Source organism: Ictidomys tridecemlineatus, chromosome 8 (assembly GCF_052094955.1).
Source record: "Ictidomys tridecemlineatus isolate mIctTri1 chromosome 8, mIctTri1.hap1, whole genome shotgun sequence".
Lineage (NCBI taxonomy): Eukaryota > Metazoa > Chordata > Mammalia > Rodentia > Sciuridae > Ictidomys > Ictidomys tridecemlineatus.
The window spans coordinates 78,928,818-78,953,141 of NC_135484.1; the positions used below are offsets into that span (position 1 = coordinate 78,928,818).

General features: G+C 37.0%; 1 protein-coding gene across 1 annotated transcript in view; it reads left to right on the forward strand.

The window, feature by feature from the left end:
- The first annotated feature begins 747 nt into the window (after positions 1-747).
- Elovl4 (ELOVL fatty acid elongase 4) overlaps positions 748-24,324 on the forward strand; it is a 29,233-nt gene continuing 5,656 nt past the window's right edge. Inside the window, exons 1-4 of the mRNA XM_005324766.4 lie at positions 748-1,245; positions 19,083-19,270; positions 20,657-20,737; positions 23,614-23,785. Of these exons, the coding sequence (XP_005324823.1) occupies positions 1,146-1,245; positions 19,083-19,270; positions 20,657-20,737; positions 23,614-23,785 (541 nt within the window). The 5' untranslated portion in view covers positions 748-1,145. The remainder of the gene's footprint in view (positions 1,246-19,082; positions 19,271-20,656; positions 20,738-23,613; positions 23,786-24,324) is intronic.

Below are 24,324 nucleotides of genomic sequence, written 5' to 3' on the forward strand. Positions count from 1 at the left end.
TGTTTCAGAGGTAGCCTCTTTTATTGACTCCTACTTTCTTAACAAGTTTTAAAAAATAATAATTTGTTTTCCTCTGTTGAATAGATTACCCTGTCTCCTAAGCATTTTCCTTAAGATTCACCTCAATTCCATAAGATCCCAGAAAACTTCTCTAACCTTAAGTCTCTTCTTCATTCTCCCTCTTCTCTGAACTGATACTGGCCTAATTTAGCAGGATCGTATTACTTTGATCATTTCAGGTACAAAAAAAAAAGTCTATGGAGCACATGCAAGCATTCATTCAATTGTTTATTTGCAAATAAGTAGACCATAAAGCCTATAGTCCATCGCTATAGCATGAAAAACAAATATCCCTTCACTTATTTAGAGGGAAAATTCATGCATTTCTCTTGTCAGGGTGACGAACATGTGCTGGGGAAGGAGAAGGAAACAATAACACAAGTGAAATCGAGGTGAGCGACAGGTACCTCGCCTACCTCATCTTGCTCACAAAACACCCATTTTTTTCCCGTCCTCTTTGCCAGGACGCATCCGGGGAGGATACGAGGTCACCCGTGGAAAGGCGACATACTCCTCTGCAGGAGCCTGATGCCCTCGAGGTAGGCGGGGGAGGAGGATGGAGACACTGAGGAGGGGTGGGGGGTGTCTCGCTCTGGAGGGCAAGGGAAAAGTGGGGGGAGCGAGGCAGAAGGACTGCGCGCGCCTGCGCGAGCGTGACTCTCGCCACCCGCCGACCGCAGCACCCCTGCGCAATTGACTCCCAGAGCGCGGGCGGGAGGAGGGGCGCTCCAGCCCCCCGCCCCCGCGCGCGGCCACGTGACGCCCGCGGAGGAGATTGGAGCTGCGGCGACGCGAGGCAGCAGAGTGGTGCAGCACCAGCGCTCGCGGCGGGACCTCCTCCTCCTCCTCCTCCTCCTCCTCTTGGGAACCTTGACGACACCTTCTGCTGTGCCCAGCTCGTTGACTCCGCTGTCGCCGCGTCCCTACCGCAGCGGCGCCGGGAGGAGGAGGAGAGACGCAGCTGGGCCCCGCCGTTAGAAGGGTCCCCAGAGCCGCTTGCCCCCTCGGCCTTAGCCTCCGAGGTCAATCCTTTAGCGGGGTCTCCGCTTTTCTCCTGCCGCCTCCAGCTTCCTCTTATCGCCTCGATGGGGCTTCTGGACTCGGAGCCAGGTAGTGTCCTGAACGTGGTGTCCACGGCGCTCAACGACACCGTGGAGTTCTACCGCTGGACCTGGTCCATCGCAGGTAAAAGCACTGTCTTCCCCATCTTCGTTTGGTCTTGCGGGCCGCTGCCTGTCTTGGCTCCTCCCTCTGAGCCGCCAGCCCAGATCTCAGAGCCGGGTTCTTGTTCTTGCAACCCCCACTACCCTGTGACTGTTAGGGGTGCCCCAGATCAGCGCAGGTGCAGGGGCGCGGGCACTACGGTTGTGCATTGGTTAATCTGATCCGAACGTTAGGGCCTCCCCCACCCCACTAACCCTCCCAGACGCTTGCTCGATTTTCTTCAGAGCTTCCACCATCTCTATCAGCTACTTGGATGCGGGAGCTGACATTAGATGGAGCCTGTGCGTCCAAGAGCTCCTCGCAGGAACCGCCCCACCCTACACTCCCAAATCTCTCAAGCTCATCTCACAGTTCTGCCCTATACACAGCATTGTTTTAACCTTTAGGAATATTCGTGTGGAGAGAGGGCTGGAGAGGGAGGAGGGCTCCAACTGTAGCTCTTCTCTACTTCAGCCCTCCTGGTTGCTTTGACAACCCCTTGCAGATATTCTCTTCTATCTAGCTTATTCATTTATAGTATAACTTAGACTTAAAAGTAAAATAGCATTATTTGACTCCTTGAAGAGTGTTTCTGAGGCTTTTTCAGTAGCAAATCTATCTGAAGTGATTGTCTAGAATGGCTTTGCGCACTGCAGTGTTGTCAGGGGGAGGGGGAGGCCGAAACACCGGGAAGGAAATGAGTCTTTAGGAAGAGGGTCTCCACAGCAGCACCTAGAGGTTGTCCCAGACACATACATACACACGGTTTTCTTAGCAAACTTACTTTAGCTGGTTAGCTTATTTGACAGAAGTGTCGTTTGGATAATTTCTGCTTTCCTAGCAGAAGCTATTGTAATAGTAGGCATTTTTCCATTTCACCGTTTCTTCATTCGCTTTGTTGCTTTTGGTATTAGAGCACTGACTTCTTAAAGTGTTTCTTTTCAGATCTCACTGGAGAAGTGAGCCATTTGGTGAGCTGTTGCAACTATAAATGGTTAAAATGCAGGTTTTAATGGAGCGTTTCTTCTTGAAGTCTTTCTTCAATGTATTATCACATTGACCTTATGTTGTACCTGCCAAAACTGGGGAGGCAGACCCTTTCCTTCATCTATGTGATTTAGCTTCTTTTAACATTGCATCAAGGCTTCCCATTACACAGTTGAATATCAGACAAGCTCTTGGCAGGCAATTGTTCTTTGCATATTTGGAGTTAGACATTGTTGAGTTTCTCCGATGTCCTTACAGCCAGACCACACTTAAGAGTTCTCATTCCCTTCCTATCCTGGAGCTTTCTCATCTCCTGAGACTCAGAAATAAAAATTGAGAACAAAGATAGGATACAGCTTTCTGTGATGGTTAATTCCTTTCTGTACTCATGGAAAGAAAGAGACCATGAGTGGAACAGGAAGTTTAGTGTACTCACCTGCTGAAAGCTTGCCACTGAGCTTTGGAGGGAATGTAGAATAATATAATATAGTGCACCAAAAGTGAGAAGTGGAAGCCACTGGAACACAATGGGAGGTCAAAGGGAAGATATTTGTCACTGCTCTTGACTATCTACTTACGAAACCTGAGACTGCTTCCTGGCCTTCTGTAATGAGCTACCTTGTGTAGGTATAGGTATTTTTTAACCAACAGAGAGGCTTAGTGGCTACAGTCTGTTCTACCTTGCTGCTGTGTACCAAGGAGCATTTTTTCAGGTTTAGGCAGAACATATGTCAAGCCCTTGGAGCCCCTATCCTCCCACTCCCCTCCTTTCTCTGCTCTTGGTGTGCCTTTCGTGGGACCCCCTCAGTGTTTTGATACCAAGGGCATTTCTCTTTGGCAAAATTTCATGAAAATATGGGTAAGGGGGCTTCAAAATAGAAAAGGAGGCTTCTTTTATGAGGTTGAAGAAAAGTTGGTGAGTCAGATGTTTGGAAAGAGGGAAATAAAAATGGGCGGTAGAGAAAGATGGTCTTGAGAAATAGTGATGAGTGTGATGAAAGGATGCACGTTATTCAGGAGGAGCAAGAAATGAGCAGGCCCCTGCCCTGGAGGGCCTCCTTGCAGGCCGTGTTTATGTGCTTCTTTCCCTTTTATTACCTCATTAAATGTCTCTCCATTGAGGTTTCTCCCAAAGCTCAAATAAACTTATCAACTTTGCATTATCATAACAGGAATAATTACAGATTTATGGAGTACATTTGATGGTCCAAGAGATTTTTTTCGCCTAGGGCAAACAGTTTCTGGAAAAATCTCATTTTCAGCTTTTATATCAAATACTGCTATTTAATAAAGCATATCAAAAGCAACATATAGAAACTGGGCATTTCAAAGGCATATATTTAGCAATACATGTGGTTGTTAACATGTTAACACTGAAAATGTTACTTTTAGTAAATCATTGACATTTATACATTGGAGTTGAAACTTTGAGAGAACAGTTTTAGAAAACAATAAAAATAATTTTCCACTTCCTATATTATATGTTTAGATACTAGGATAAGGAAGTTAATGTTGGTTTACAGTAGAAAAAAGTGTAGACTGGTATGGAACTTTGTATCAGTTGATGGTATTGGAGAAGGCATTCTCATGACATTTTTTTTTTCTATTCCTTTACTTTTATGAATTCATTAAAATGATAGGACTGGTATCCTAGGCTCAAAGGTATATCTAACTAAGGAAAGTTATATATAAATTTTAATAAGTGAGGAATTTAAATATTTCCCATTATACAAATACTTAAAAAGTTCTTGAATTCACTTTGGAAGGATTAGAAGGGAGAAGGGTGAGTGGTACAGAATGAGGGAGGACTCCCATAAGATGATGACAAAACTTGGAAGCCAGGTTTATATTATCATTCATTTTTTTTAAAGAATTTTTTAATATTTATTTATTTATTGGCGGACACAACATCTTTTTGTATGTGGTGCTGAGGATCGAACCCGGGCCGCATGCATGCCCGGCGAGCGTGCTACTGCTTGAGCCACATCCCCAGCCCTTATCATTCATTCTTTCCATAGGTGCTTGCTATGTGCAGGCACAGTTCTAGGTTCTGGAGAGAGGCGGGGAACACTTGTCATTGTATGTCGCATCATACAGTCATTCTGGTTCACTATCATTCACCTTTCCTAGATATCATTACTCTGACAGCCATGTGATCTGACAGAGTAAGGCCTAGCTGGGCCTGAAGAAGGTCAAAATTATCTTCTCTTCGCTGCTTATTCACCACCACCTCAGTCTTGAGGTGTGGAAACAATAGACAGCCCTGATTGTAGAATGTTTTTTCAATTTATCAGTTATCCCACAGATTCCTTACCCCTGTTGGATTTAAAGGAACAATCAGAAGTAAGTTTGCATGTGTAAACTAGGGCAGAGGGTATCAAAGACAAGGGGAACAGTGACTAAAACTAGGGAACCTGGGATTGTGTGTAAGGCTCAGTGAATTTTTCCAGGTTTGATGTAGGAGGGGACGTTCAACTCTAATAAGATGGAATAAAAACAGATTTATCCTCCAGATCACTAGGCCTTGAGAAGCACGTGTTTTAAATATTGTGTAGCATGTTTATTATATTAGCTTTATTTGTCACAATATTATTGTCTAAAATAAGCTTTGTTTGACTACGCCTGGGAACCCAGTTACCATTTTTAATGTTTCCTTGAGAAAGAGAGGTAAGTTCTAAACAGCTTATTAAAAACAAATTTGTGGAACATTACCCACTTCTAAGATGGTATCTCCCTTGGTCAGTGATTTCAGTGAGGTCTTATCTCATAACCAGCCACAATACCAGTTTAGTTTTTTGGTGGTGGCTTTGGTTTTCTTCCTTCACCACAATCTGAATTGAGATTGCAGACTCCTAGACTTGAATGACTAATGTGCTTATCTACTCTTCAACAGTAGCATAGATAGCAAAATATACTATTGCCAGTGGAATTCTAGGAGGGTAAACAATGAAGATTCTAACTGGTGCCAGGACACTTTATGCTGTTAAAATCTTTGGGTTCAGAAGGCAGAATTTTCAGAAGTGTTGCATACTTCAGACAATGCTTTTTGTGATCTGATGAGCCACAAAATGCTTGGTCAGTTTGTTTTATTTTCCCTCCGGTCACATGATAATGTCATCTGTGAATGATTTTACACTGTTAACATAAGTGTTATCCCTCATTGATTGAGCTACTTTTATCCTGAATCAGGTATATGTCAGCACACAGAGAAGAGTTGTGTAGTATGTTTTTCTCATCCTGCATGCCTCTTTCTTCCATCTCATTATGAGGACATTATGCCTGTAACAAATCAAGGTGCTATAGTTTTATTTTCCCTCAGAATAAGAATGTATTAGAGTATATTATTTAACAACCATGTGGGTTTGGGCTTTTAGACGATAGAAGGGAAGAAATACCTGGCTTTCAGAACCAGTTTTCAAATGAACTTTCTTAACTGGGTCATTTGGCATTCCCCTGCCCATAGTTCTGCTGCTCTTACCAGCTTGGGTAATTCATTGGCCCTTCAGCAAAATGTGTCCATGTCTACCTTTATGTGTCTCATTACACCATGGCCCTCGCCTTTACCGTTTTTTGCCCCCATTTACCTCTCTCCAGATACCCTTCATCCTTGCCTCATAAAACCATTTCTCTGATCATGGTAACCTGAAATAGTTGGTTCCCTTGAATGAGCACATTGTCTTTATTTATTGTTGTTAGCACATTATTTTAGACATAAGAGTGCGATTCATTGAGCCACATTTGTTCTTAAATAACAAAATCTGGTCAGTCTTATTCCCCAGTACCATTCCTTTCCCTTCCTTCCTCTCTCTCCCATCTATTTGCTCTAGTCTTCTGATTTGCCTACTCTTATTATTTCAATTACTGTGCTTAAGTATATATACATGTATATCTCTATATTAATAAATACATTATGTAAAAAATTAAAAACCTGGGATTCATTGTGATATGTTCATATATGGACATGCACTACCCACGCCCTCCTTTCCTTTCCTCTTTCAATCCCCCTTTTTTAATTCTGTTGATTTCCCTTCTATTTTCATGAGAGCCCTCCACCCCCATCTCCTTTTCAATCCTCTATTTCTCTGTTGCTTCTGCAATTGAGAGAAAACATTTGACCTTGACTTTCTGAGTTTGGCTTATTTCACTTACCATGATGTTCTACAGTTCCATTCATTTTCCACTGAATGACATAATCCATTCTTCTTTGTAGATGAATAAAATGTCATTGTGTATTATACCACATTTTCTTTATCAGTTCATCTGTTGATGGACACTTAGGCTGGTTCCATAGCTTGGCTATTGTGGGTTATGCTGCTATAAACATTGGTGTGCATGTATCACTGTAGTATGCTGATTTTAGTTCTGATAACTGTCAAGGAATGGGAAAGCTGGATCATAGGATGAATTCATTCTTAGTCTTTTAAGAAATCTATGTAGTGCTTTTCATAGTGGTTGTGCTAATTTGAAGCCCCAAGAACAATGTTCTAAGTTTATCTTTTCCCCCACATCCTTGCTGGCATTTATTACTTGTATTCTTGATGGTGGCCTTTCTGACTGGAGATGAAATCTCAGTGTACTTTCGATTTGCTTTTTCCTGATTGCTAAGGGTGTTGAGCATTTTTTTATGTGTCTGTTGGCCATTTGTAGTTCTTGTTTTGACATGTGTGTTTAGTTAATTTGCCTGTTCACTGATTGGTTATTTGTTGAACACATTGATTTTAGAAGTTACTTGTTCATTTGCTTGTGCCATTCCTCCTGTGGCTCTAGTTCTGAACTCTTTACACACCTTCAGTATAATTTACTCCTTCACTTCTATATATTTTTCTTCCCAACATATACCCCTTCATCTAGCATAATTTTGCATGGTGATATTTTGTGGTTGCTAAATGCTAATAAAATTTTAGACCCCTGTAAGAACAAGTTGTTTTTTTTTTTTTTAATGATCGCTATCAGCTGTCAGTCATAAATTCAATTGATGTTGACTAAATCTAATAAATGGTTGAACCATTAAGTAATTTAGTACCACAAAGCATATAAAATCAGATATGATTATTCCTTTCTCTTCATTTTCTATGCAGAAGCATTGTGATTTGTGTGGAAGTGAGGAGGGCAGCATGGTGTAGTCAATGGAAAGACTCTGGACTGAGGTTTAGATGGCCCAAGCTTTGGTGGTGGGGCTGCTGCTAATTAGCTGTAAAAGTGTGGACAAGTCCCTTTGCTTCTCCAATCTTTAACTTTTTCATCTGTAAATTAATAGGGTTGAATAGATAATCTCTAAGGTCCTGCCTGGCTCTAAAGTTTTGGGTATAGATGTCATTTCTTTGTTCTTTAAATAGGCAAATCGATTTCAGGTGAACGCTTTGATCAGAAATTCAAAAGCTTCATTCATAATTTTCAACAACGGTTTGTTATCAGACTCCCCAAATAGTAAGAATAACAGATTTTTATTTAGTTCTTTTTGCTTTCTCTTATTGTTGCACCTGCTTTGAAACAGCACTTGTTGCTACATCACTATACCTGTCATCTCAATATTGCTTGAATTACCAAGAGTTAACTGTTCTGTCAAAACCAGGAACAATAACAGGAAAGTATAAAGTTGTCTCAATTAACATGCAACATTTATTATTTGACAGACAACTTCTGAGGTTGGCTTATTATGTGGTCTTGGGCAAGTTACTAATGTTTCTTTGGGTCTCCTACCTGTACTATAAGAGATTTGAACTGATAATCCTTAAAGCCACTCTATCGAATTTTCATACTTCCTAAAACAAACGTTGTCAACGTAAACTAAATCTTAACTTTATTTTTTTATAAAAATGTAAATTTTTAAAAATGTTTTAGTTGTAGTTGGACATAATACCTTTATTTTATTTTTATGTGGTACTGTGGATCTAACCCAGGGCCTTGCATGTATTAGGGAATGCTCTACTGCTGAGCCACAACTCCAGCCCCCCCAAAATGTTAAATTTTATTATGGATCATTACCAAAAGTTTTCAACTATAGGCACTTTATATTTTATTATTTCTAACTTAAGTTTGAAAGTGTGGCTTAAAATTTTTGTAAAACTGCTAAAAATATATGTTTTTACAGTAAGGAGAAAACAGAATAAATTATTTTTATATAAGTATGTTCCTTAATTAATCAATATATCAATTTCTTAAATCCACTATCATTTTTTTCATGGAATATTTTCATTCTTAAAACATCTTAGTATGGCACTTTATGATTACAGATTTATTAGAATGTAAGTCTTGGGATTGCAATACAAATATTTTAATCTCCTGAAGGAATCTCTGACTCACTGTTGGATGTAATCACATAAAAGCCTTTGTGATTTTGAAATGGAGCATTTGAAGGAATAAGTTTTTCTCTTTTCATTTTTATTTATCAAATTAAAATTTGGGCAGAGATGTATATTGAAGAATTTCATATTTTATACTCATGTTTGTAGCAGCATTTCACAGTATTCAAGAGGTAGAAAATTTGAAATGTCCTTTGATAAATGAAGAGTAAAACAATGTGGTATATATATATATATATATATATATATATATATATACAAACTATATTCCATTTATGTATGATGTAACAAAATGCATTTTACTGTCATGTATAACTAATTAGAACAAATAAAAAGGGATAAAAACGTTACCTGATACAGAATTGCTAGAAACTGATTTTGTCAATCTGATAAATCATTTTGTCCCAACCATCCATATAGATAGATGCTCACTTACTTTCATCATCTGCAAGTTAAAAAAAAACAATTAAACTTTATTGAAATGTAAAAAAAAGGAAAGAAATTTTGACATATGCCACAATGTACATAAATTTTGTGGACATTACACTGAGTGAAATCAATTGATCACAAGAAGATAAATAATGTGTTATTTTACTTATATGGGCTTTCTTAGATAGTTAAATTCATAGAAACCAGAGAATAAAATAGTGGTTGCCAGGGCTGAAGAGACAGAGAACTGAACTGGGGAATTGTTTAATGGATATGAAATTTCAATTTTGTAAGACAAAAACACTCTTGAGATTGCACAACATTTAACTATACTTAATACGACTAGAATGTATACTTAGGAAATGAATAAGATGGTAAACTTTGCTATTTATCACAATTAAAAAAGAATTCCACATATTGTACAATTAATATAATAGAACTTCTATAAATGATCTTTCTTCATGGTCAGTGGCAAGATAGTTGATTTTTTTCTTTTTTCTTTTTTGTTTTGTTTTCATCTCAAAATGGTTCTTTAAAGAGAATCCATGGTGTTGACTTAAAAAAAAACCCACATGACTAGAAAATAGCAAACAACAAGGAAGACAGCTTTGGCATTGTATTTTGCTTAACAGTTTTACAGCAGCCCTGGGAGACAGGCCTGAAATAATGTTAGTTTCCTATGTTTAGGTGTCCCTGAGACTGATAGATGTTAAATATTTGAAAATGATTGCGTGGTTTCTAGCCCAGTACTCTTTGTCTTTCCTTCATACTAGCCAAACAGGAAGCAGCTAGGCCTCTGACCTGTGCAGCTACCTTAGTATATTTTTTCTTATGTTGCTACCTTATTTAATAGTCCTTTTAGAATACTAAATATGAACAAAGTTATACCAACAGATAAAAGGACATCTAAAATGCTCAGAAGTACAGGATGGCTGGAGTGTCAGATAAAGGTAAAAACTGATGTTTAAATTAATTTATACTATGTATATGAATATACATTATAAAATATAAGAAGTGATGTTTAGTTTGAGAAGATAAAATTCACTTCCATGTGATAAAGTAGTAGGATCATAAAAAATTGTATTCATGTCTGTGTACACTTATAATCCCAGCTACTTGGGAGGCTGATACAGGAGAATTGCAAATTCAAGGCAAGCCTCAGCAACTTAGCAAAACCTTGTCTCAAAATAAAAACAAAAAAAATAAAAAGGGCTAGGAGTATCGCACAGTGGTAGAGCACCCCTTGGTTCAATCCCCAGTACTGGAGTGGAGGGAGTATATTCAGAGTGAATTTTGAAAGTATTTTCCCACAGCATGAAACAAGACCTAGAAAATATGATTAATTAGTGAAAGGACAATAAATTTAGAACTGACAATATCTCACCCAATAAATATTTAACTTATGGAACTGCTGAAGACAAGAGATTTTAACTAAAGCTCTCATTCTCTCTTCCTGTCCACTTCACACACACATACACAATTAGTATCGTAAGTCTTTTATTTAAATAAAGGGAAACAGCATTTCAATTTTCTTAAAGCTTTGAGATAGGTGACAGCACTGAATTCATGTTTGGACTTGGAACTTCCATATTATTACTGGGAGAAGCCTCAAAAATGTGGAAACAGGGAAGGGAAACTGCTTACCTGCCATTCTCATCTTGGCTTTCAGAATATGAGACATAATTCTTCAAATTTCTTTCTAGATATGTATTTCTCCTATTCTCATGTTTCCCTTTCCACTGTGTGTTGGCTTTAACAAATGTCCCTGTCCCCTTTTAATCATGATTCAGTTACTCTCTGCACAAGGTGAAGCTCACTGCCATCTGTGAAACTTCTTTGATAGGCCTATTATAGACTATATGTCGCTGTAGTAATACATTTTGTACATCTTATATTTAGTCTTCCTAGCATCCCTTCAAGTTAAGTATTATTTAACCATTCATAGATGAAGAAATAGACCGCTAGAAAGTCACAGAGCTAGGATAGAACCATGAACTTTCTCAACTTCCTAAAACAATTAACCTGTTTATAATGCAGCACAGCCCACCTATTTACTCCGCATGAGTAATACTCAGTATTTTGGTGCTTACTAGGTGCCATGCACATTATGCCGTGCTTTATATTTATTACCATATCTAATCATCATATCCTCTGAGGTTGGTACTGTTATTAGCCCCATTTTCCAGGTGAGTAGACTGAAAAATGGAACTTATCCATCTTAATAACTTAACTTTCCCAAGTTAAAACTCATCGTAAGCAACCTTCAGGTTGAATCATGCGCAGATTCATTCTCCTCTTTGTTGCTATTTTTCAATTCCATTTTACTTTCTATTGGAAATTTTATATTTTTTCTGTTTTTGCCTTTTTATGATCTCTGTTCAAGTAAGCTTGCAACCAGAATTCTTTTTTTTTTTTTTTGGTGGTGCTGGGGATTGAATGCAGGGCCTTATGCATGTGAGGCAAGCACTCTTCCAACTGAGCTATATCCCCAGTCCTTCCTGCAACCAGAATTCTTATTTCCTCTGCTTTTAACCCTTTTCTCCATTCTTTTATTCTTGGGTGACTATTACACAGCTAACATCTTTGCAGTCTTGTTCTGTTGAGCAAATTGTAACATTGAACTCTTCTCAGGCTGTGAGTTCCCTCCTACCTCAGGCATCTACTTGACTCTCCCTTGCTTATCAAAGTTTCCCTTCCCTCCCTTCTGACCATCCCACTATGACCTCTTTTGTCAGTTTTTAGCCTACCTTCTGCCTCATCCACTTCTGCATTCCGCAAAAGCTTTCCTTAACTAATCCACCCACGTGCTTTTCCATCCTCTTTCCAGAGTATGTGGAGGTTAGAACAGAAATTTCCCCTGCTAAGTAGAAAGGCTGTCAGACTGTCCTTGACCTACAATACTCAGAATCAGTGCTTTATTTCTAAAGTATATCTCAGCTTGTTACTGGTCCTATTTTGTCCAGTATTTGAAAGTGCTTCTTCATTAGTTCTGTCTTTTTCAACTTACTGGTATACATGTTCTTCCTTGGCTTGAGGAATATGTCTAGCATCACATTTTAGATTAAAATCCAGAAGAAGTCTTAGGTGGTATATAGTTTACTCCCTGTCATAGAAATAAGATCTTTCTCAGACTCTTGTTTACAACAATTGTCTGTATTTTTCATTAAATTATTCTTCTTATTTATTTATTTTTATTTTTATTTTTTATTTTTTGACAAAAAAGAGGAGTACTCTTATATACCAGGCATTGTTATAAAGATACAACAGGGAATGAAGACTGTGGCCTTGACCATTATAACATTTGTAATGCATAGAGGAAGGGATTGACTGGTTCCTTAAGAAAAAGACAGCTTTCCTATGAGGTACCTTTGATATACAATGTGACATTTTACTACTAACGGGTAAACTTTATTTTTGTGTAATCAGTAAAATCAAATGAACTTTTAATAATACCCCTTTAAAAGGAGTTGATTTAGAGAGAAAGGGAGGGGGCATGGGGGTAAAAAATATGGTGGAATGAAGTTGATATCATTACCCTAAGTATATGTATGAAGACACAAATGGTGTGACTCTACTTTGTGTACAACCAGAGATATGAATAGTTGTGTTCTATATGTGTAATATGAATTATAATGCATTCTGCTGTCATATATAACAAATTAGAATAAAAAATAATTTTTTTTAAAAAAAGGAGTTGAGGGCTGGGGATGTGGCTCAAGCTATAGCGCGCTTGCCTGGCATGCGTGTGGCCGGGTTCGATCCTCAGCACCACATACCAACAGGGATGTTGTGTCCGCCGAGAACTAAAAAAAAAAATAAATATTAAAAATTCTCTCTCTCCTCTCTCACTCTCTCTTTAAAAAAAAAAAGAAGAGTGGAGAGTTTTGGAGAGTACTATATAATACATACTTCTTGATGCCCAAATATACTTCTGAAGCTGTTTAGTACCTAATGAGTATTAGACTTGTTTTTTTCTTTTGTTACTGGTAGATTAAACAGATATAAATGCTGTTAGGAAAAAAAGGTGGCTGATTTATTCAGGTAGAATTTGATTACATGATATATAATGTAGGCTCATATTCTTGAATCGGCTAGAGCAGTTCTTCTTAGATTTTGATATGTAAATTATCTTGCAGTCTGATTAAAATAAGGATTCTGGCTGAGTAGTTCTGGGATGAGGCCTGGAATTCTGTATTTCTTTGAAGCTTCTAAGTGATAATTTAACTACTGATACAAGAACTACACTTTCAATAGCAAGAGTATGGAGTAGTCTTAGTTTCTTTTGCCATCTAGTTTTATGTGCTATTAGGAAAAAAGAAAAAATTTAAATGTGCTGAAGTTGTTAATTTAAAAAACAAAAGATGTGATGTATTTTTATTGAATATTTAATTGTACTTAGCAGGGATTTTGTATAATGCCTAGAACCATGTTATATTGATCAGTAACTGTGGACCATTTTACCTGAATCAGAAGGGCAGTGATTTGGATAAACCTGTGGTCACCCCCATTTACATAAGACAAAACGGTGGCCCAGAGAATTCAGGTTCATAGCCACAGGACTAGATGCAGAGCTAGAATCTAGTTCTTAATTCAATTCTTGTCCCTTGCCCTTGTAACAAGCTGCTTTTGCTCCTAGTGACTTCCTGAGCTATCATGTAAGATTATTTCTTACTGCAACATGTGTTTCTTCTTTTTAATTTTTCTAGTATTTTAATTCTATATTATAACTCTTCTTGTATATTCTAATTTTTTACAATTTATTAAAATTAAATTAGTGAATTTTTCTTTTGGACCATGATAGTAAATTTTACTAGATTAGACTTCTTTGAGAGGAAAGCGCATTTTGACAGTGAAAATCGTAGATTACCAAAAGCTTGAAAAGATACCAGTTTTTCCCAAAAAAGTAGGCCTATCTGTCACTTTTAAGGAAGTTGCTTTAATATACAAAGGTAATTTATTGTATGAATTAAAGTTGCTTGTATATAAGTAGAAGTTACTAGGGCTACTTAAAAACCATTTGATTACAAGTATTTGATTCTTTATTAAAATATAACATTTTATATTTTCTTTTAAAGAGAAGTATTAAAAACAGCTATTGTGCATAATTAAAAATTCAATTTGTGGGAATTTTTGTGTTTTATGACCAAGTCATAAAATTTTTGTCATTTTAATGTATAAATTATGAAGTGTTCTGTCTTCTCAGTGTAAACTCTTCAAAGTTCAAATACTGATTTAGTTGTTTAATTTGGTTTAGCTCTTCACATTGACTCGCTCCTGAGGTTTATTCAGCTGATAGGTAAAGATTCTAATGCTGGTAGTCCAGTTTGAGAGTTCATGTTCAAAGACCTAGAAAAGTCTATAGATCAGGAAGAAGTGGTGCAGGAGATACAGGGGGTGTGCCCTTGAAGGGGCAGGGTTCACATTATTCCCGACTTGAGCACCCAGTGTGAGGGAGAGAAAAGGTAAGGTGCAGAAGGAGGGAGGGAGGGAGTGGTGTTCATGATGGGCTGGGAACTCTACATACTTTAGTTCATTTAATCTTCACATATCAACCCTCATTAAAATGGAAAAAGTAGAGAACAGTTGATTCCCTCCCTGTAGATCCCATTGCCTGCCCTGTCCTTTTGGAAGCTTCTTGCTGACCTGGTCTCTGAAACATCCTTTCCCCTCTTCCTGCCTCTCTGGCTGATTTGCTACCGTTTTCACCCCCTCTCCCCATCAAGGGTCCCCACGTTTAATCCTTTCCATTTTTATTCTTTCCCTCTGTGTGCTCTTTACCTGTGACCTCAAACTCTGGTATAGTTTCATGGCCAATAACTCCTTTCTAGGGGTGCTGCCCTGGCAGTTCCTTTGCAGCTCCAGAGCCTGATGATACCACCTCCTCCTAGGTGTCCCAGGAGTACCTTAAACAAGACATGTGTAACATTCACCTGGTCATTTCCTCCAAGATCTGCTTCTCTTCTGTTGTACTCTTGTCCTGAATCATGACTTCCCCATCTGTGCTAGGTCGGAAATCTGAGAGTAATCCTAAACTTTTACTTTCACCTGTCACACCTGTAATAGCGAGACTCTAGATTTGACCCTTGTAATATCCATACCTGCCTGCCCTGTCCATCACCACTGCAGTCCCTGTGTCATCTCCTGCATAATAGTGGTCTCTGTATCTGCCCTGCCTATCGCAATCACCATAGTAGATCATGGTGTTGGGCCCCGCCTGCAGAGATATTGATTTCATTTAATCTGGGGTGGGGCCTGGGAACCTATATTTTAACAAGCATGCACATTTTATGTGTGCAGTCTAGCAAAGACAAGCATTTGGGAACCATACATCTGATTGGTCTCCCTGCCTCTTGACACATCCCCTTTCCCTCCAGTCTCTCACTGCCTCTACATGATCTTTTAAAAGCCAAAACAAAGCACATATCTCTCTATGATCCATGTGATGAAATCCAGCCTCCTGGAATTCTTACAACCTGTAGGTTATGAGACCTTCAAAAGGATCACTGATGCTACTTCCCTTGTGGATACCTTCTGTTCCAAAATAAATGTTTTATTTTTTGTTTCTGGGCTGCTTTTATACATTCTGTTCTCTGTGGTATTCAGATATTCTCATTTGAGTATCCCTTGTCATTCTACTGATGGAACTTGTGTAATTTTCTTTAATTTTGCCCACTGAAAAAAAGACCTTTCTTCCTATCTGGTGGCAAATATCTCTTGAGAAAAAATTCAAATGTCTGCTCTTGAAGCCTGTCTTGTCTTCTTTCCTGAGCCACCATGTACTTAAAACATTCCTCAGATACTCATTCTGTTGTATCGCTGTTGAGTTATCACATCTGTCTCTTCTTATGATGGATAATGAACTTTAAAAGGCAAAGAACAAAGTAACTTGCCCCAAACCACTTAGCTCTGAAGGGATAGACCTGTCTGACTTCACTGCTCTGTGATCTTAAGATACAAATCAGATTAGAAATAGAAATGTGTTGGTGGAGGGCATTGAAGGAAAGTCCCATTTCAGGTGGACCAGTTTGTCCACATCTTTTATAAACATTATAATATTCATAGAGTAAATTAACTCCTTTTAGGAGACACTTTGCCATTTCTGACAAATACAGTTGTGTAACTATTATGTGACCTTTTAATATAGATAAAATTATGATTGCTGACCAAATGAATGTTTGTAAACAGATCAGTTTAGCGCGTGTGTCATAAGCTTTTTATGAAACAATCAAATTATTCTCAGTGGAAACTATTTCCTGAGAGAGAGTTAACCCTTAAGGATTTGGAAGAGTAAAAGACAATATTTCTTGGTAATTTTCATTATTTTTATTATGTCTTTTATTTTGGAAGTTGATATGTTGTAATATTTGGCTTTTGTTTACTTAAATTTAATTTATAGTTAGGATGGGGAATCTACTACCAAAGAAGACAATTCCTTCTACATATGAAAGGAAAGATCCAGTGATTTGAAATTTATTACTGTATGATTCTCACTGGTACCAGTTCTGTCCTCTGAAAGTAGATTATAATTTTTGTTTGTTTCAAGGCTTAGGGGACCTGTCACTGTATGGCACTGTCCTTTTGTTGTTGTTGTTTTTGTTTGGTTTTTTGCTTTTTTAAAAAACTATTTTTATTATTGATGGATCTTTATTTATATACTTATCTATTTATTTACATGTGGTGCTGGGAATCAAACCTGATGTCCCACACATCCTAGACATGCACTCTACCATTGAGCCACAACCCCAGCCCAGGCATTGCCTTTTTAATCCAAAAATACATAGCAGTCATGTAGGACATGTGAATCTCATCAGAAACACTAAAGGAAATATTCAAGTAAGTACAGAAAAACACGTATGATTTGTATAATAACATGTAAAGACTTGAGGAAAATTCATGCAAATATTTGGATGGGCATTGTTACATTTGTGGTTTCATGCTGAGAATTACTCCCATGTCCATAATAATTGTAGGAGGTGGAATTTTTGAGAGTTCTCTGACTCTTGTGGAATTGAAGGGCTACTTGGAGAAGGGTATGGTGTCACATGTAGCATTTTACAGGCTGAAAACGGATTTGTTAAGCGGTTGCTGAATGAATAAATGGCTTGCATTGATGAGCAAAGCAGTCCAGGCATTGCTTTTTCTCCGTGGAGTAAGCAATGGTGTAAAGGGCACTGAGCCATATAGCATGACATACTCACCAAATACTGGGATGCAACCAAATACTGGGATGCAGTGTTTGAGGTTCAAGTTGTGCTGCCACAGAAGAAGGTCAGAGAGGTGTTGCAGGAAAGGGTTGCTGGACACTGAAGAAACTGTAAGAATTCAGTGTATATACTGCTGGATTTGACAGGAGGGATGGAACCAAAAGGACTACTGTGAAAAAATTATCCATTCTTTATTTTTTTAAATCCAGTAAATGTTTAGGCTCCTTGATAGGCCTTGCAACACAGAACAAAGGTCCCAGCCCCTGTCTTTAGAGAGGTTACAGCTTGAAGGAGGGTCTCAGGGTAACGTGGTGAGTGCCATAATGGAACAGAAGCACGTGTGGGTTCCTTGTCAGTGTAGAATGGGTCCCTAACTAAGGAAAATTTCCTTTCTATAATTTTTCTCACCTTAAAGTCATTCTTCTTCCTACTTACTGTTTTTAAAGTTAAATGGAACTGAAAGGAACATCTAGTTTGTTACTGTTTAAATTGTGGTCCTTGGATAGTGGCATAGCCTCAGTTGGAGCTTCCCAGAAAATATACTCTCTTAGAAATGTGCTGCCTCCCAGACCTACTGTATCAGAACCTGCATTTCAACTATTCTTTGTAGATGATTCTTTGTCTCATTTAAGCTAGAGAAGCAGCAGTCTAACCCCTTCAGTGTTTGTAGATGAAGGAGAGGAAGAGCGATTGCATCCCTACGGTCCTACCGACACTCAGTAGTAGGGCCAGTGTTAGAACCCAGCCAGTCTGCCCACTGGTAGTGCCTTTTCCTGTCTATTCCCCGCCCGCCCTGTCTCACCTTTCTACTCTTCTGTTGGCCTCCCTTAACATTTCTTATTGTAAGATCTTCAGCTTCTCACTCATGCTCTATCCTTCTCTTTGGAAGTTCTCTCTCCATTTCTCTGATGAATGAGAGGATGATACAGTGTGCGGCACCAATATAAAAAAAGGTAGAATATTTTTATCTACCCTTAATTCTCGGAAAAATTTTAAGCCTGTTTCTCTATTTTTTTTTCCTACTTGCTGCTCAGAACTTTCTTTGTCAATAGGACTCCTCTGTGTAGTAAAGGTGAGAAATAATCCATGATGTTAGAAAGTAATATCTCCTTACAGATTAATTTATCTCCCTTCCTTTGTTACCCACATTATAGCATTAGTAGTACTTTTGCTGTTCGCATCAGTCTGTTTGAAAGCAGTACTTGCCTTCGTGTTTGTGGAAAAGACACCACAGCAGTTCCTGCTCTAGGGACCCAAACCAGGGCATTTAGACACTATGAGTTTGTCTAATTCAACAGAGACCTATGCAGATAGACAGTCTGTGTTTTATGGGGGGCCTTAGGCATGGGAACATATGGCCATAGAAGGATAATTAGCATAGAAGGATAAAATAGTATTTAAAAAGTGAATAATCACAGAAAGGTCATAGTGGCCTTTTGACAGAGGCCAGCTGCAGCACCTTTTAACTCATTTTCTCCTTATGAGGTGTGTTCTATCTCCTGTCTTTCAGAGACTTCAGTTCATTTTGAACTCTGGAGTGGGTTTGATGTGAGTGATACAGCCAAGACTCCCTGGGTAGTAGACTCCCTTGTGAACTTTGTCTTTCATCATCTTTTCAGCTCAGGCTCTTCTCCTGTATTTTAATGAACTTTGTTATTCAAGTTCTCTATAAAACATAGTGTATAACATAAAGCAATCAATGATTTTCAAAAGCTACTGCAGAAATCAGTCTTGTTTCTTGGGTTTTTATACCAGGTATTTTCACTGGGACTCAAAAGACAGGGACATGTTTTTTTGGTCAAACTAGGAAATTAAGGTGAAACATTTTAATTCCTAAAAGTTTTATTTTGTAAAGCACATATGGTTTAGTGGATTTTGTTATGTGTTCTCTCTGTAGATAAACGCGTGGAAGATTGGCCTCTGATGCAGTCCCCATGGCCTACACTGAGCATAAGCACTCTTTATCTCCTGTTCGTGTGGTTGGGTCCAAAGTGGATGAAGGACCGGGAGCCATTTCAGATGCGCTTAGTGCTCATTCTCTATAATTTTGGGATGGTTTTGCTTAACCTTTTCATCTTCAGAGAGGTAGGTTTATTAAGATCATTCTATAATAATTATTCAGAATTATAGAGAATTAAGAAATGAGACTGCATAAAGCCATCATTGAAATCTTGTACCTCAAGGTAGCTACTCTACAAGTAAATTGTTTTACACTTAGAAAAATGTTGGACAATAAAATATTAAACATGAAGTACAGGACAGTGGTTTAAAATGGAACTTTGAAGCAGAGAGTTAATTCTAAGCTTTCTGTTTGTTGTTAACAGTTCTGACACTGGAAGTTGTTTAACTCTATTTCTAACATGAATGAAATACTTCCCTTTTGGGGTTAGTATCAGAGTTAAGTGAGATAAACTTTTCATAGTGTTTGATACATGTTAGGTACTCAGTAAATATTTACTTAAATTATTATTCATTAGTTTCAGGTTTTATAACTGATCAAAATAGATATAAGTACCAACTTGAAGTTCAGTCCTATCATATAATGTATTTTGGGTTAGAACTGAAATGTGTTACCTGGAATACAACTGTTCCTACTAATCATTTTGTACATTTCTGGGCATCAGCAAATTCTCCATGAACTTTTGAAAGGAAATCCTGAAAACTGATTGACACATTTGTTTTTTTATAAAGTTGCAAGAGTGTAAGGAATTTGTTTCCTAAGAGACTCATGAAACTCTGTTATCCCAGAGAACTGACTAGTGATGCTACAACAACAAACAGTAATTCTTCTACAAAAAAGAATCTTTCTTCATTGTCAGTTTAGCCTACAGAGTCTCAGCTTCATAAACACTTTCATTTGGTTTACTTGGATACTTTTACCTAATTTATTAGCTGCAAACAAACAGATCCAGGATAGAAACCCATTAAGACAGGACCACTCTTGGATCCAAGTGTTGGCTTTAAAACTTCTTAATATTACAAAGTAGATAGAGTTGATGTTTCAGTCTAGAGGTTACATTTCTTTTTTTAACTTAAACTGCAGTATTTAATATAATTTAAATTTTAAAAGAAAATGTTGCTTTTAAATTAATTTGATAAGTTATATATCAGATTTTTAATTTTTTTATTTGTAGTTAAATTTTTTAGTATTTTTTAAAACTTATTTTTTATTTATATATGACAGCAGACTGTATTACAATTCTTATTACACATATAGAACACACTTGTTCATATCTCTGGTTGTATACACAGTATATACACACCAATTCGTGTCTTCATACCTGTACTATAATATACTTCATACCTGTACTATAATGATCATCACATTCTACCATCATTAATAACCCCATGCCCTCTCCCTTCCCCTCCAACCCCTTTGCCCAATCTAGAGTTCGTCTATTCCTCAAATTTTTTATTTTTGTTGCTGAATCTATTAAAACTTTCCTTCAAATATTATTTCATTTTTTCCAGTTATTCATGGGATCATATAATGCAGGATATAGCTATATTTGCCAGACTGTGGATTATTCTAATAACGTTAATGAAGTCAGGGTAAGTACATTAAAAATACTTAAAATTAATAAAAGTGGCTTAGTTTCACAGGCCCTCATCAGTGAAAAATGTACTGTGGCTTGGTAGTGAAATTAGACTGGGTGCTAAGTCAATAATGCTATGCTTTTACTTAAAAGCACATAATTGAAAATTGGTTTTCATACCTCTAGTATTTTTTTTTTAATTTGGTTGCATGAGAGTGAATAAGAATTGGATTACTAGACTGCAGTATTAAAAAAGGAAAAAAGGTACCATTTTATGTAAAGATATTATTTTAGATTTTAGTTATTTTTGATTAAGAATTAGAAACTCATAAAGAGAGCCTGATTTATTTGTTAAAAAGTCTGAGGAAAAGAAAATGTTTTATGAACTATATAGTATTTAGGAAAACAAGCACAACACAATTTATACAGATGTGAATTCATTTTTTATTACATCTGTAGAAAAATAAAGCACTAGTAATATGTTATATTTTATTTTTCAATCATCTACCTTAATCAAATTACTATTTAACTTAAGTGGGAGAAACAACAAATTATTAAGTATTTAATGAACTATTTTATATACTGTGGCTTATATGAAAAATTACATATAACATAAAATGTATATAGCATCTGTTTTTTGTTTTACCTTATATGTAATATATATAGAAATAGTATATAACCTATAGTAGCTTCCTTTAAGAAAAGCAGCTTTCTTTCATGGGAGTTTGGACAACATAAACCTCAATATTCACGAAGACTCAAGACCAAATTGCTTTAATGTGCAATTTATGTTCATGTATTACTATTTTAGTCCATATATTCATTTCCTTAGTAAAAGGCTTATGGATTAATAAAAAATCACCCCTTTGGTTGTCATGTGGTTTTACTCATTCAGAAAATACATGCTAAGCATCCCCTATATGCAGATATTGTGGGGGGCACTGGGACCACATGTGGAGACAGGTGAGGTCTCTCCCTTAGTGGAGCTGGCAATCTAGTGAGGGTAGGGAAGCTGACAGCATGTAAATAAGTGGTTAAAAGAAAAGAAGACTTGTGATGTAGCTGAGAATTTCTTGGCCAGGAAAAAAATTCCTTCTGATAACCACATTACCAGATGCTGTCCTCAGTAGACAGCTACCATTGAGGTGGCAATGTCTGGCTTTTTCCTGGAAGTACACTTGGCAAAACCCTTTAAGTGGCACGACTTATAAATATTTTTAGGATAGAGTTTCAAAAAAGTTTTACCACTTTTAATTGTGAACCTGCCCTCCTGACATGCATGAACTTCAGTTCTTAGAAAAAAATGGCCATTGTGAGAATTGTAATACGGGGAGAAAAACCCTGAGATTTGCACAGATTCCATTGTGAATCTTTCCCCTACTGCTCTCCTCTAGTGTTTGCGTGCAGTATAATGAATATTTTACTCATTTTTATATACCTTGTTATGTAGCCAAGAAGTACTACTTTTCACTTTGGTGTAATCAAAGATACCTAATGCAGTTTATAAACTAAGGAAAGTAATTATTTATTATTTTGTGGCAAATTTAGAGACCTATATCGAGGAAAAATAAGACATTATTTCCTCCTGAAGTTCACTATGTCATAATGATTATAGTTACTTTAAAGTACTACCATGATCATGAATAGTAAATGTAGCATTGCTATGAGCAGAGCATGTCAAGCCTATTTTAACCAATTTTATCATTTTCCACAATATGTTCAAGCCAATTCAATAAATTCTCAATCTATAATCACAAGATATTTTTAATGGACCTTTCTCTTTCCTCTTTCCCTACATTTTAAAGTTGTTATTTTGGGGCCCTGGTTATAATTCAGTGGTAAAGCAGTGTGCTTGTATGTGCCAGGCCCTAGGTTTGATCCCTAGCACCAGAAAAAGGAAAAAACAAAAACAGAACCCACACATATACACATACAAAAGCAAAACAAAACAAAACAAAACAACAACAACAACAAACACCATGACATCCACTAGATACAATTCTAAAATTTCTAAGCCTATTTATGAATCAATCTGTCAAGCCTCTAACACAAAATTTATCAATTTTAATTATGTTCTACAAAAAGGTCATCGTGGTTATCATTATAGAATTTTTCTAAAATGTTTTAAAACTTGTATACAGAGGTCACCTCTTACCGGATCCTTAATCTCAGCCCATAATGTAATCTTTCCACACCATCTGGTGTCTTAATTAGAGCCTAGGAAAACACAAGACTTATTCATGTAAGCAGGATTATATTTATAACCTAGGAAATATTTGTTTTTGGTTTTTCACTTCAGTTTATCATTTTTAAGATTTTACTATCTTATAAGAAGCCACCATGATTGGATACTTTCTTTGTTGTACATATTAAAATGAGAGAGCCACAATACAATAGACACTAGTATGGCCCTATGTATAAACGTGACTGTATAACCAATGTGATCCTGCAATCTATACACGTGGAAAAATAAGATTAAGTTACGTACCCCATTTGAATCAAATGTATGATATGTCAAGATTATTGTAATGTTTTGAGCAACTAATAAAATTTTTTTTAAAAAATGAGAGAGCCAGACACTGACAGAGACCAGTTGGTGCATAAACTTACTGCAGGTTTATTGGGAGTGTAGCAGACGCTATGTAAAAAACCTAAGGGTCTTTACAAAGTAAACATCTCAGTTTCTCTACCAAGTTGAAAAGCACAGCAGTGTGAATATGTTTACAGCTCTATATTCAGCAGTTTAACACTGTGTGATGATACCTAGTTGTATAAATTATTTCATGCCTTGTACATGTAGTGTAATATATTTGAAGTTTATTTGCATTGAATTGAAACCCACACAGTAGTATCATTTGTTATTTACAACATGCTTTTCCTTTCTTTTTACAGATAGCTGCTGCTTTGTGGTGGTACTTTGTATCTAAAGGAGTTGAGTATTTGGACACAGTGTTTTTTATCCTAAGGAAGAAAAACAATCAGGTTTCTTTCCTTCATGTGTATCACCACTGTACCATGTTTACCTTGTGGTGGATTGGAATTAAATGGGTCGCAGGGGGACAAGGTGAGCATTTTCAGGAGTAGATCTTCATGTGTTAAGTGATGTATAAATGTGTTGGGTGGAAAGTACCAAGAACTGGTGATTTTATCTGGCATATCATTTCACTGCCTTGAATGGTTAGTCATCTCTGTGTTCATTTTTTTTAAAAAATGGAAGAAAGTAAAGCTATAGTTTCTTATCTGTGACTATTTGACACCTAAAGATTTATCCCAGGGATGAGCCTAAAACAAGCCTGAATTCAGAAAATAATATTTTGATGTGGAACAGTTCTAGTAGTTCTGATCCTAAAGACACGAAAACAGAATTCTTAGTCTGACGATTTCATCTGCAAAACAAGCCCATCACTCATTCTTGCTCTAATGTAGGCCTTAAATGACCTTTTTGGTTATTATTTAAGTGAAATTTTAATATGGCATCCTTAATGCTAATGAGGATATGAATTTAGTTTGGTGGAGATCTGTTTCCAGTCTTTGCAAATGCCTGGAATGTAAGGATAATTCACATCTTTAAATTGGAAAGACAGCATTTCTCTAATGAGGACC